This window comes from Oncorhynchus tshawytscha, linkage group LG26, assembly GCF_018296145.1.
Source record: "Oncorhynchus tshawytscha isolate Ot180627B linkage group LG26, Otsh_v2.0, whole genome shotgun sequence".
Lineage (NCBI taxonomy): Eukaryota > Metazoa > Chordata > Actinopteri > Salmoniformes > Salmonidae > Oncorhynchus > Oncorhynchus tshawytscha.
Genome location: NC_056454.1, coordinates 25,992,509 through 26,006,703, shown reverse-complemented (window position 1 = coordinate 26,006,703; position 14,195 = coordinate 25,992,509). Strand labels below are relative to the sequence as shown.

At 42.4% G+C, this 14,195-nt stretch overlaps 1 protein-coding gene across 1 annotated transcript in view; it reads left to right on the top strand.

The window, feature by feature from the left end:
• Positions 1-14,195, top strand: part of fstl1b (follistatin-like 1b) — a 62,507-nt gene that overhangs the window by 23,907 nt on the left and 24,405 nt on the right. Inside the window, exon 3 of the mRNA XM_024389399.2 lies at positions 3,722-3,823. Coding sequence (XP_024245167.1) covers positions 3,722-3,823 — 102 coding nt within the window. The remainder of the gene's footprint in view (positions 1-3,721; positions 3,824-14,195) is intronic.

The window sequence follows — 14,195 nt, the reverse complement described above, 5'->3', positions numbered from 1 at the left end:
AAAAATGTATTACATGGCTTATAGAGTGACGGAGAATGGTAGAGAAGAGCTGTGATGTCTGAATACACTTCCCTCACCTGGAGATAGAGAGAGATATGAAGGAAGGGACTAGTGAGATTGTAGTGCCTCAAAATGTTTAAAGGCTGATCAATATACATTCATAAGCAAATCATTAATCACACTCAGACAGCTCTGATTTCCGATTGGCTCAGTTGGGGTTTATTATTGGCCAATCATTAATCACCCAGACAGCTCTTGGCTGCTATTGGCTCAGATTGGACAGATTGTGTTTTACGTTATCAGTTCAAATAAACAAAGGCCATTACTTAACTCAATATTTTAAGAGCCTCAGTGTGTGTGTGCATGCATGCATGTATGTGTATGCTAGTTGTGTATATGAATGTATATCTTTCTGGTATGACTGTAATCCTAGGTGATGCTTGACCTTCTCCCTGTCAATAGGACAGTAAGACATGCGTCTCTCTGAGCCTCACATCCCCTGTCACCATAGAAACTCCCCATTCAGAGCTGGTGGAACAAAAACTGCTCTCTCTTAGCTAAAATGAAAGGTGGTCCTGCAGGCGATATTTGGAGAGGTGTAGCTGGAGCTAGACTAAACTAAGCAACATCAGCACATCCATTACTCTGCTAGGGTTATCAGAGAGAGAGACTGCAGGTTTCAACAGGCTCCTCTCTCTGGTCTCTGGCCATCTGTAGCTAACTGTCTGAATGGACCACTACTCCACCAACCCTCAGGGAGGCATTTGAAGAAGTATTATAGTATGACCTCGGCTGTGGTTTGTGTGGAAGGGGGATGTGTGAGTGTGTTTTAACTTTTACACCAAATAGGGTTGTGTGTGTGTGTGTGTATGCCTTTCCACCAAATGAACAGACTGGTTGTCTCTCAGGTAAGGGTCAGTAGTTAGTACATTACAATAGGCTGTTTAGCCCCCTCCTCTCTCTCTCAGGTAAGGGTCAGTAGTTGGTACACTACAACAGGCTGTATTGCCCCCATATGACCTCCATGTTAGCCTGTCATTAGCTTCCTAAAGGCTGATTGGAGAGATGGCAGGTCACAGGAGCCTTCAGGGATTTCTCCCACATTCCATGACTCACACACACGCGCTAACACAACACACAGGGGAGGGAGGAGAGCGAAGAACAGGGTAACCGAGGAGGGGGTGGGGTAAGAATTACATAGACCATGGGAACGGACCCAAAGGAAAACACAGCTCAGACTCCAGATGTGGATACACCCTGTTTTAAACACACACACACACTCACACACACACAGTGAAAATGGGGAGGGAGAGGGTAGTTGGGAGGGCTGTAAGGCTACTCCCAGAGCTGTGCTTGGCAGCTGGTGATTGGCTGGCCTGTTGCTCATAATGAACTGGACTTGGCAAGTATACTGCCCTTGTTTCAGGAGAGACAAAGGCACAGAAATAGAGAAACAACGGAAAGAAAGAGCAATAGAAACATTTACAAGTATAAAGAGAATGAACAAAACCAAAGACTGTTAGTGTGTGTTCTGTATGAGGTCATATCTTCTCCACAGAATACATATACAGTTAGTATTTTCCTACTATTCACACACACACACACAGCTCTTCTATCCTTGTGGTGACCTAGAATGTATTTACTAACCGTAACCCAAACCTAACCACTAACCCCTTACCCTTATGTTATTTCTAACCCTAATTGTAAACCTAAGCCTAACCCATCAGCTTAAAATTGCCTTTGTCCTCATGGGGATGTGGGAAATGGCCCCACGAGGGAGACATTTTCCTTGTTTAACTATCCTTGTAGGGACTTTTGGAGAATTTCGGTCCCCACAGCGATGCCATCACGAATCAGTACACTACACTCAAGTTCCCGAATAGCGCAGCGGTCTTAGGTACTGCATCTCAGTGCTAGAGGCGTCACTACAGACACCCTGGTTCAAATCCAGGCTGTATCACAACCAGCTGTGATTGGGAGTCCCATAGGGTGGCAAACAATTGGTCCAGTTTTGGCTCTTGTAGGCTGTCATTGTAAATAACAATTTGTTCTTAACTGACTTATTACTCATATAAGAATTGTCCCTATCGCCACATTGTGTTGGCTAAGGCTTTTACTACAGGCCACTTCCTGTTTACAGTATGTCGTTTCTTGAGGTGAGCATAACGTAGTTGACATGGTAACTAACAGCTGCCACAAACAGGAATTAATGTGAGAGACCTTCACTCAGGTAGAGATAGAGAGAACCTGTCTGTGCTCTGTTGGAAGGGAACTGCTTTGGCCCCATTTAAGGACAATTACCCATTGTCATGGCAATGAGATAGCCACCATGTCTTCTGGGAGTTTGTAACAAAAATTGTGCCCCTCTAGTAAGGCAGTTATCAGCATGCATGTTTGTATATTTGTTTGCCACTATTAGGCCAGTAATACCACATATCAGATCAATATAGATCATATCAGATTAGTATAGTACAGTATTCTCACTAACAGGTGCAACAAATATAGCCCCTTACAAGGCATGGCTCTAAATATGTTAAGGAGCCAGCGATTCTTTCCCTTCCAACAACATTTTACCATAATACACCATCATTCACAGTGTGTTGCTGTGAATATACAGCAGAACAGGTAATACTGTTACTGTAAAATTGTATAGCAGTGTAGTGGAATGCCGTTGAGCTCCCATAATGTGTTGCTCTTTACAGTACTGTACGTTAATATATAATTACAGTAGATAGCTGTACATTTTTTGCTGTAAATTCACAAGCAATTGGTTACAGTGTGTGCGTGTGTGTGTGCATGTTTGTGTGCTTGTTTTTGTACGTGTTTGTGTGCGTGTGTGTGTGTTTGCTGAATGTTTTGTTGTGGTTCCTGAGGGGTTCTGAGTTATGCTGTCTCTTTCATGTGATTGCGTCAGCGAAACTGATAGTATTCTGATAGGGAGTGTGATAGGAGCCCACTGAAACTCCTACAAACCCTACATGTGAAACCACTCATTCTATTCTGAACAGCACTGGCTCTTCTGAGAATGGGGCAACAGTGACGCCTTGTGTCTGAGACATGTAAATGCTATATTTTTTCCTGTGTGTGTGTTTGTGGGGGTGTGTGCGTGCATATACAACAAAATACAACTGCAAATACCCCTAAAGACCAATGTATCAAAATTAAATATAATATACTTTTGCAAAGTATTGTACTTAATTACTATACATGTATTTTGTAGAACAGCAACAACATTCTCATTAACGGTTTCAGAAACTTCTTACTTTCTATGACTGTGATATGTTGTTATTTATATACCTTAGTTGAATGAGTTTTCACTCTGGATAAGAGCATCTGCTAAATTACCAAAATGTATATGTGAAAATTACAAAGCACACTGGGTATTGTCATTGGCCTTGTTTTGGGGTGGAGATCATTCGAGTAATACACAGCATTCTTTGAAATTATACATTTTTACAAATATATTTATATTTAGTTAGCTATAAAGAAATAGGATACAAATTACAGCTTTCCAATGTATCTTCTTATAAAATACATTGGAATGTAAGTTCAGCCCAGTGCAATACAACATACAGAATACTCAGAAGTAATTATAATACCTATTTAAAATACATGTAACAGAAGTACTACCCATCTGTGTGTTTGTGCTGACAGTGTGCTCATGTGCCAAAGCTGTGTGTTTGTTTTCAGCACTAACAATGTGTGTTTTCTCTTTCCTCAGGAGGTGCAGAGTAAGAGTAAAGTGTGTGCCAATGTGTTTTGTGGAGCAGGAAGAGAGTGTGTCGTCACTGAGAAGGGAGAGCCCAGCTGCTTGTGTATAGAGGTGAGGTGTGTGTGTGTGAGTGTGTGTGTGTTCATTATCAGGACCACAAGTCACCAGAATGTCCCGGCAAGGTAGGAAACCAAGAAAATGTTTGAAAAGTCAGGACCTTTTTCATGTGACTCTCATCAACAGTGGCACTCAGCTCAACATTTTTTTTAAAGGGTTAGATCAGTTTTAATATTGCAGATAGATTGTGGCTTCTATCAGTGTAATTGTCTGCATATTTTCCAATCCCCCATATATTATTTTAAATATAAACAGTAGCAGTCAAAAGTTTGGACACACCTACTCATTCAAGGGTTTTTCTTTATTTTACTATTTTCTACATTGTATAATAATAGTGAAGACATCAAAACAATGAAATAACACATATGGAATCATGTAGTAACCAAAAAAGTGTTAAATAAATCCAAATATATTTTATATTTGAGATTCTTCAAAGTAGCCACCTTTTGCCTTGACAGCTTTGCACACTCTTGGCATTCTCTCAACCAGTTTCATGTGGTATTCAACTGGAATGCATTTCAATTACAGGTGTGCCTGCCTTCTTAAAAGTTTGTTTGTGGAATTATTTTCTTTCTTAATGTGTTTGAGCCAATCAGTTGTGTTGTTACAAGGTAGGAAAGGAATACAGAAGATAGCCCTATTATGGCAAGAACAGCTCAAATAAGCAAAGAGAAACGACAGTCCATCATTACTTTAAGACATGAAGGTCAGTCAATCCAGAAAATTTCAAGAACTTTTAATGTTTCTACAAGTGCAGTGGCAAATACCATAAAGCGCTATGATGAAACTGGCTCTCATGAGGACCGCCACAGGAATGGAAGACCCAGAGTTACCTCTGCTACAGAGGATAAGTTCAGTCCTTATTACTGAAAATAAACAAAAGGCAAGATGGCGGCGACAGAGAGGGCCTCCTCACTTCTAAACCTTAGGAAACTTTGCAGTATTGAGTTTTTTTAATGAATTATTTCTTACATTGTTAGCCTATAAAATCTTAAGTGTTATTACATACAGCCGGGAAGAACTATTGGATATCAAAGCGATGCCAACTTACCAGCACTACGACCAGGAATACGACTTTCCCGAAGCGGATCCTTTGATCAAACCACCCAGGGCATTTGAACTGATTCCAGAGGCTGACCCAAAAGAACGTCGCCGCAGAAGAGGAGGATGGAGTGGCCTTCTTTATTTTTTTATTTTTTTATTTCACCTTTATTTAACCAGGTAGGCTAGTTGAGAATAAGTTCTCATTTGCAACTGCGACCTGGCCAAGATAAAGCAAAGCAGTTCGACACATACAACAACACAGAGTTACACATGGAATAAACAAACATACAATCAATAATACAGTAGAAAAATCTATATACAGCATGTGCAAATGAGATAAGAGAGGTAAGGCAATAACTAGGCCATGGTGGCAAAGTAATTACTATATAGCAATTAAACACTGGAATGGTAGGATGTGCAGAAGATGAATGTGCAAGTTGAGATACTGGGGTGCAAAGGAGCAAGATAAATAAATAAATACAGTATGGGGGATGAGGTAGATTGGTTGGGCTGTTTACAGATGAGCTATGTACAGGCACAGTGACCTTCTGGTCAGACTTCGGAGGCGCCACACCACCCACTGCTTAGGAGTATATTATTCGCTAATGTCCAGTCTCTAGATAACAAGGTAGACGAAATTAGGGCAAGGGTTGCTTTCCAGAGAGACATCAGGGATTATAACATACTCTGTTTCATGTAAACATGGCTCTCTCGGGATATGCTGTCGGAGTCAGTACAGACCCTGTGATTTTTTTGTGTGTCTCGCCGACAGAAATAAACATCTCTCCGGGAAGAAGAAGGGCGGAGGTGTATGTTTCATGATTAACAACTCATGGTGTAATTGTAACAACAAAAAAGGTATTCTACGTTTTTTTGTTCACCTTACCTAGAATTCCTCACAATCAAATGCCGACTGTATTATCTCCCAAGAGAATTCTCGTTGGTTATTGTCACAGCCGTGTATATCCCACCTCAAGCCAATACCACGATGGCCCTCAAGGTATTTCAATGGACTTTATGCAAAATGGAAACCATATATCCTGAGGCTGCATGTATTGTAGCTGGGGATTTTAACAAAGCAAATTTGAGAACAAGGCTACTTAAATTCTATCAGCATATTGATTGGAGTACTCGCGCTGGCAAAACACTGGATCACTGCTACTCTGCTACTTCCACGATGCATACAAGGCCCTCACTTGCTCTCCTTTCAGCAAATCTGACCACGACTCCATTTTGCTTCTCCCTTCCTATTGGCAGAAACTCAAACAGGATGTACCCGTGATGAGGACTATTCAACGCTGGTCTGACCAATCGGAATCCACGCTTCAAGATTGTTTTGATCACGCGGACTGGGACATGTTTATGCGTAGCCTCAGAGAATAATATTGATTTATATGCTGATTCGGTGAGTGAGTTTATAAGGAAGTGCACAGGAGATGTACCCACTGTGACTATTAAAACCTACCCTAACCAGAAACTGTGGATAGATGGTGGCATTCGAGCAAAACTGAAAGTGCGAACCACCGCATTTAACCATGGAGAGGTGACTGGGAATATGACCGAATACAAACAGTGTAGTTATTCCCCCCTGCAAGTCAATCAAACAAGCAAAATGTCAGTATAGAGACAAAGTGGAGTCGCAATTCAACGGCTCAGACACAAGACGTATGTGGTAGAGTCTACAGACCATCACGGACTACAAAAAGAAAACCAGCCATGTCACGGACACCGACGTCTTGCTTCCAGACAAACTAAACACCTTCTTTGCCCTCTTTGAGGATAATACAGTGCCACCGACTGTGGGCTCTCCTTTTCCGTGGCCGGCGTGAGTAAGACGCTTAAACGTGTTAACCCTCGCAGGGCTGCCGGCCCAGACGGCATCCCTAGCCGCGTCCTCAGAGCATGCGCAGACCAGCTGTCTGGTGTGTTTACATACATATTCAGTCTCTCCCTATCTCAGTCTGCTGTCCCCACATGTTTCATGATGGCCACCATTGTTGCTGTACCCAAGAAGGCAAAGGTAACTGAACTTAATGACTATCGTGACGTAGCACTCACTTCTGTCATCGTGAAGTACTTTGAGAGACTAGTCAAGCATCATATCATCTCCACCTTACCTGTCACCCTAAACCCACTTCAATTTGCATACCACCGCAATGGGTCCACAGATCATGCAATCGCCTTCACAATGCACACTGCCCTATCCCATCTGGACAAGAGAAATACTTATGTAAGAATGCTGTTCATTGACGACAGCTCAGCATTTAACACCATAGTACCCTCCAAGCTCATCATTAAGCTTGAGGCCCTGGGTCTCAACCTCGCCCTGTGCAATTGGGTCCTGGACTTCCTGACGGGCCGCCCCCAGGTGGTGAAGGTAGGAAACAACATCTCCCCTTTGCTGAATCTCAACACAGGGGGCCAAAAGTGTGTGCGCTCAGCCGCCTCCTGTACTCCCTGTTCACCCATGACTGTGTGGCCATGCACGCCTCCAACTCGATCATCAAGTTTGCAGACAACACAACAGTAGTATGCTTCATTACCAACAACGATGAGACAGCTTACAGGTAGGAGGTGAGGGCTCTGGGAGTGTGGTGCAGGAAAATAACTTCTCACTCAAAGTCAACAAAACTAAGACAATGATTGTGGACTTCAGGAAACAGCAGAGGGAGCACCCCCCCTATCCACATTGATGGACCGCAGTGGAGAATGTGGAAAGTTTTAAGTTTCTTGGCGTACACATCACAGACAAACTGAAATGGTCCAACCACTCAGACAGCGTGGTGAAGAAAACTCAACAGCGCTCTTCAACCTCAGAATGCTGAAGAAATGTGACTTGTCACCTAAAACCCTCACAAACTTTTACAGATGCACAATTGGGAGCATCCTGTCAGGATGTATCACTGCCTGGTATGGCAACTGCACCACCCACAACCGCAGAGGGTGGTGCGGGCTGCACAACGCATCACCAGGGGCAAACTACCTGCCACTCCTTTGTTGTCTTCACAGAGGAACACTAGAGCCCTGTCTAAGTCTTGGTGGTTACAAACTGTTTTTGGGGACCATCAACGCTGCAGAAATGTTTTGGTACGCTTCCCCAGATCTGTGCCTCGACACAATCCTGTATCAGAGCTCCACTGACAATTTCTTCGACCTCATGGCTTGGGTTTTGCGCTGACATTCACTGTCAACTGTGGAACCTTTTATACAGTTGAAGTTTACATACGCTTAGGTGGGAGTCATTAAAACTTGTTTTTCAACCACTCCACAAATTTCTTGTAAACAAACTATAATTTTGGCAAGTTTGTTAGGACATCTACTTTGTGCATGACACAAGTAATTTTTCCAACAATTGTCTACAGACAGATTATTTCACTTACAAATAAATGTATCACAATTCCAGTTAGTCAGAAGTTTACATACACTAAGTTGGCTGTGCCTTTAAACAGCTTGGAAAATTCCAGAAAATTATGTCATGGCTTTAGAAGCTTCTGTTAGGCTAATTGACATCATTTGAGTCAATTGGAGGTGTACCTGTGGATGTATTTCAAGGCCTACCTTCAAACTCAGTGCCTCTTTGCTTGACATCATGGGAAAATCAAAAGAAATCAGCCAAGACCTCAGAAAATAAATTGTAGACCTCCACAAATCTGGTTAATCCTTGGGAGCAACTTCCAAATGCCTGAAGGTACCATGTTCATCTGTACAAACAATAGTATACAAGTATAAACACCATGTGACCACGCATCTGTCATACCACTCCAGAAGGAGACACATTCTGTATTCTAGAGAAGAAGCAAGGAAGAAGCCACTGCTCTAAAATCACTGCTCTAAAATCGCCATAAAAAAGCAAGACTACAGTTTACAACTGCACATGGGGAAAATATTGTACTTTTTGGAGAAATGTCCTCTGGTCTGATGAAACAAAAATAGAACTGTTTGGCCATAATGACCATCATTATGTTTGGAGGAAAAAGGGTGAGGCTTGCAAGCTGAAGAACACCGCCCCAACCGTTAAGCACGGGGGTGGCAGCATCATGTTGTGGGGGTGCTTTGCTGCACCCCCACAAAGCTGCTTTGCTGCTTTGAAGCAACATCTCAAGACATCAGGAAGTTACAAAATGGGTCTTCCAAATGCACAATGACCCCAAGCATACTTCCAAAGTTGTGGCAGAATGGCTTTCTGTTGGAAAGTTCATTGGCTCGTCTCTCCATCTGCTTCCAAGAAGTCTCTCGTGGTTAGAATGGATACGTCAGAGTCCCATTCAGAAATGTTCTTATAGAATAGTTGTTTCGGCAGTTGTTGGTCTTCGCATTTCAGGTCAACATAATTCCTAGCTGCAGACTAGTAATTAGTATCGAAGATTTGCTCTTATTCTGAAGTCTCATTTAACCATTTCCCGTGACTAAGTTTTGGTTAAACTTACAACCTGATAGGGTTTTGTGGTCTCTAATACAATTCTGTTTCAGGTGGGGGTTTTGTTCATTGTCTCAATCATGTCTGTTCAACATCACTTTGAAGGGAATACAATTCTGTCACATTAATGGTTCAACATCACCTTACATAATTTCACAAATAGTTTCATCTTTACTCCTTCATTTTATACAATAATTTCAAACCTTATTAGTTATGGTTATGTGGCTGTATTGTCTTTCATGATGTCACAAAATGAAACAAAACGGACCGGGTCGTAGCTGGCTACTCCACCGACTGTTTACACATTCTCCAAAACATGGATAGCTTTCAAGTTCTGTGATGTAAAAGAAGTTAATTTGTTCTACTGTGAAACCCTCTCTCTATACTGCATGTACTCCACTAGTGTAACCCCCCCCCCCAACATTCTGCTGAAAAGGCAGCACGGGATATTCAAAAATATTTTTTAGAAATATTTAACTTTCACACATTGACAAGTCCAATACAGCAAATGAAAGATAAACATCTTGTTAATCTACACATCGTGTCCGATTTTTAAAATGTTTTACAACATATATTTATGTTAGATCACCACCAAATCCAAAAGAACACACAGCCATTTTTCCCAGCCTAAGATAGTCACAAAAGCAGAATTTGAGATAAAATGAATCACTAACCTTTGATAATCTTCATCCGATGACACTCATATGACATCATGTTACACAATACATTTATGTTTTGTTCGATAATATGCATATTTATATCCACAAATCTCGGATTACATTGACGCCATGTTCAGAAATGCCTCCAAAATATCCAGAGTAATTACAGCGAGCTACGCCAGATAACATAAATACTCATCATAAATTTTGACGAAAGATACATGTTTTACATATAATTAAAGGTAGACTGGTTCTTAATGCAAACGCTGTGTCAGATTTTTTTTAAACGTTACGAAAAAAGCATACCATGCAATAATCTAAAACGGCGCTAAGAAGTAACAATATTTCTCCCCCATGTTGGAGTAAACAGAAATACGAAATAATTCGTATTCATTCGAAATTCATCCAAAGTGAAAATGCTGCCCCCTTTCCCTAACGGGTTAAATGTCTTGTAATGGCCTAGTCAAAGGCCGGACCTAAATCCAATTTAGAATCTGTGGTATGACTTAAATCAAATCAAAATTATTTATATAGCCCTTCTTACATCAGCTGATATCTCAAAGTGCTGTACAGAAACCCCAAACAGCAAGCAATGCAGGTGTAGAAGCACGTGGCTAGGAAAAACTCTCTAGAAAGGCCAAAACCTAGGAAGAAACCTAGAGAGGAACCAGGCGATGAGGGGTGGCCAGTCCTCTTCTGGCTGTGCCAGGTGGAGATGATAACAGAACATGGCCAAGATGTTCAAATGTTCATAAATGACCAGCATGGTCAAATAATAATAATCACAGTAGTTGTCGAAGGTGCAGCAAGTCAGCACCTCAGGAGTAAATGTCAGTTGGCTTTTCATAGCCGATCATTAAGAGTATCTCTACCGCTCCTGCTGTCTCTAGAGAGTTGAAAACAGCAGGTCTGGGACAGGTAGCACGTCCGATTAACAGGCAGGGTTCCATAGCCGCAGGCAGAACAGTTGAAACTGGAGCAGGAACACGGCCAGGTGGGCTGGGGACAGCAAGGAGTCATCATGCCAGGTAGTCCTGAGGCATGGTCCTAGAGCTCAGGTCCTCCAAGAGAGAGAAAGAGAGAATTAGAGAGAGCATACTTAAATTCACACGGGACACCGGATAAGACAGGAGAGGTACTCCAGATATAACAGACTGACCCTAGCCCCCCGACACATAAACTACTGCAGCATAAATACTAGAGGCTGAGACAGGAGGGGTCAGGAGACACTGTGGCCCCATCCGATGATACCCCCGGACAGGGCCAAACAGGCAGGATATAACACCACCCACTTTGCCAAAGCACAGTCCCCACACCACTAGAGGGATATCTTCAACCACCAACTTACCATCCTGAGACAAGGCCAAGTATAGCCCACAAAGATCTCCGCCACAGCACAACCCAAGGAGGGGTGAGGGCACCAACCCAGACAGGAAGTTCACGTCAGTGACTCAACCCACTCAAGTGACACACCCCTCCTAGGGACGGCATGGAAGAGCACCAGTAAGCCAGTGACTCAGCCCCTGTAATAGGGTTAGAGGCAGAGAATCCCAGGGGAGAGAGGGGAACCGGCCATGCAGAGACAGCAAGGGCGGGTCGTTGCTCCAGAGCCTTTCCGTTCACCTTCAAGCTCCTGGGCCAGACTACACTCAATCATATGACCCACTGAAGAGATGAGTCTTCAGTAAAGACTTAAAGGTTGAGACCGAGTCTGCGTCTCGCACATGGGTAGGCAGACCATTCCATAAAAATGGAGCTCTATAGGAGAAAGCCCTGCCTCCAGCTGTTTGCTTAGAAATTCTAAGGACAATTAGGAGGCCTGCATCTTGTGACCGTAGCGTACGTGTAGGTATGTACGGCAGGACCAAATCAGAAAGATAGGTAGGAGCAAGCCCATGTAATGCTTTGTAGGTTAGCAGTAAAACCTTGAAATCAGCCCTTGCCTTAACATGAAGCCAGTGTAGGGAGGCTAGCACTGGAGTAATATGATCAAATTTTGGGGTTCTAGTCAGGGTTCTAGCAGCCGTATTTAGCACTAACTGAAGTTTATTTAGTGCTTTATCCGGGTATCCGGAAAGTAGAGCATTGCAGTAGTCTAACTTAGAAGTAACAAAAGCATGGATTCATTTTTCTGCATCATTTTTGGACAGAGAGTTTCTGATTTTTGCAATGTTATGTAGATGGGAAAAGCTGTCCTTGAAACAGTCTTGATATGTTTGTCAAAAGAGAGATCAAGGTCCAGAGTGTGTCAATCACTCTCGAGTCATCTGGGACCCACGAGCTAAGCCCAAGGGACTACTAGGGGGGCACTTGAACATTCGTAGTGTCATTCCAAAAAGTGATCAAATTCAACATCTACTCACAGACTCCAACCTTGACTTTCTCTGCCTCTCAGAGACATGGCTCCATAAACACTCTCCATATGCTGCCTTGTTTGTGCCTGGCTACAATGTTTTCAGGAGAGACAGGATTGAAGGGAGAGGAGGGGGTGTGGTGATTTACATTAAAGAACATATCCGATGTAAAAAAATTGAGTGGTCATGTGATAATGAACTAGAATGTATCGGCCTGAACGTTACACTGTCTCCCCAAATGTCTTTTACCCTCATTGGAATGTATAGGCCACCTTCCACCAAAAGTGTGTTTTTTGATCAGTTTAATACCATGCTTAGGGAATGTGATTTTGGGAAAGAGGTCATCTTAATGGGAGATTTTAACATTAATTATGAAGACAAGTGTTGTAGGAAAACCCTCAAACGGATCACTAATACCTTTGACCTTACACAGCTAGTTAAAGGGCCAACCAGGGTGACTTGTTGCTCTAAAACACAGATTGATTTGGTGTTCAGTAATAAACCAGAGAGAGTGACTAAATCATTCAATATGGTTACTGGGCTGTCTGATCATAATCTGACACTTATAGCCAGAAAGCTGTCTAAGATCAGGTTTAACCTCTCTACTGTTAGAAAGCCGGATCAACTCAGAATACCTAAGAGTGAATTAAACTATTTTGAAAAAGCAATTAAGGGAATAAACTGGAATGATCTCTTGTCCTATACAGACATGGAAGCTGATAGTCAGGTTTTTCTATCCACAATCCAGACTACAATAAATGGCTTCCTAAAGAAAATCAAATCCAAACCTGGCCAAAAGAGCACTCTTCCTTGGCTAAATGGAGAAATCTGGAAATTGATGAAAGAACGAGATTATGCTCTAAAAATAGCCTTAAAATCTAAATTAGAGCATGACAGACGTAGGTTTACCATGTTGAGAAATAAGGTGATGAAAGAAATCAGACAGGCCAAGGCAAACTTTTTATTAACATAATTGGTGAAGCAAAGGGAAATTCTAAATTGATATGGGAGAATCTAAAAAAGTTAACAGGGAAAGACCATAGTAACACTGCAAAAGACTAGAAATCATGGTGAATAACAATCTAACACAGGATGCAGTCGAAATAGCAATAGCCTTCAATTCCTACTTTATTGACTCTGTCAGGGTACTGACACAGAACCCCTCCACTGGTTTCTTGGGCTCAGTGCTAGTGAATGACACTCAACCTGTCTTCATCATAAGGGAGGTTTCTGAGTCAAAGGTGAACAAGGTGATTAGCTCACTAAAGAACTCTAAAGCCAAAGATGTGTTTGGGATGGACTCTACCTTTCTTAAAAACTACAAAGAGTCACTCATTGGCCCCATTACTAAGGTCACCAACACATCTATTGGTCTCGGTGTGTTTCCAAGGGTATGGAAGTTGGCCATAATAACGGCCATCTTTAAATCAGGCGACCCTGCTAACGTGAGTAACTACAGGCCCATTAGTATACTACCTGTGGTGTCAAAGGTTGTTGAAAAGTGTGTAGCAGAACAACTGATTGCCCACCTCAACAACAGCCCCTTCACATTACACTCCATGCAGTTTGGCTTCAGAGCGAAACACTCCACAGAAACGGCCAACTGCTTTCTTCTGGAAAATGTGAAGTCCAAGATGGACAAAGGGGGTGCTGTTGGGGCTGTGTTTCTGGACCTAAGGAAGGCTTTTGATACTGTTAACCATGAGATTCTCATCACAAAATTGTCCAAGTTCAACTTTTCCCCTGATGCCTTGAGATGGATGAAATCATACCTTGAAGGCAGAACTCAGTGTGTCAGAGTGAGCAATGAGCTGTCGCCCACTCGTAGCTATGATGTGGGCGTGCCCCAAGGGTCAATACTGGGGCCCCTCCTGTTCAGCCTGTACATTAAT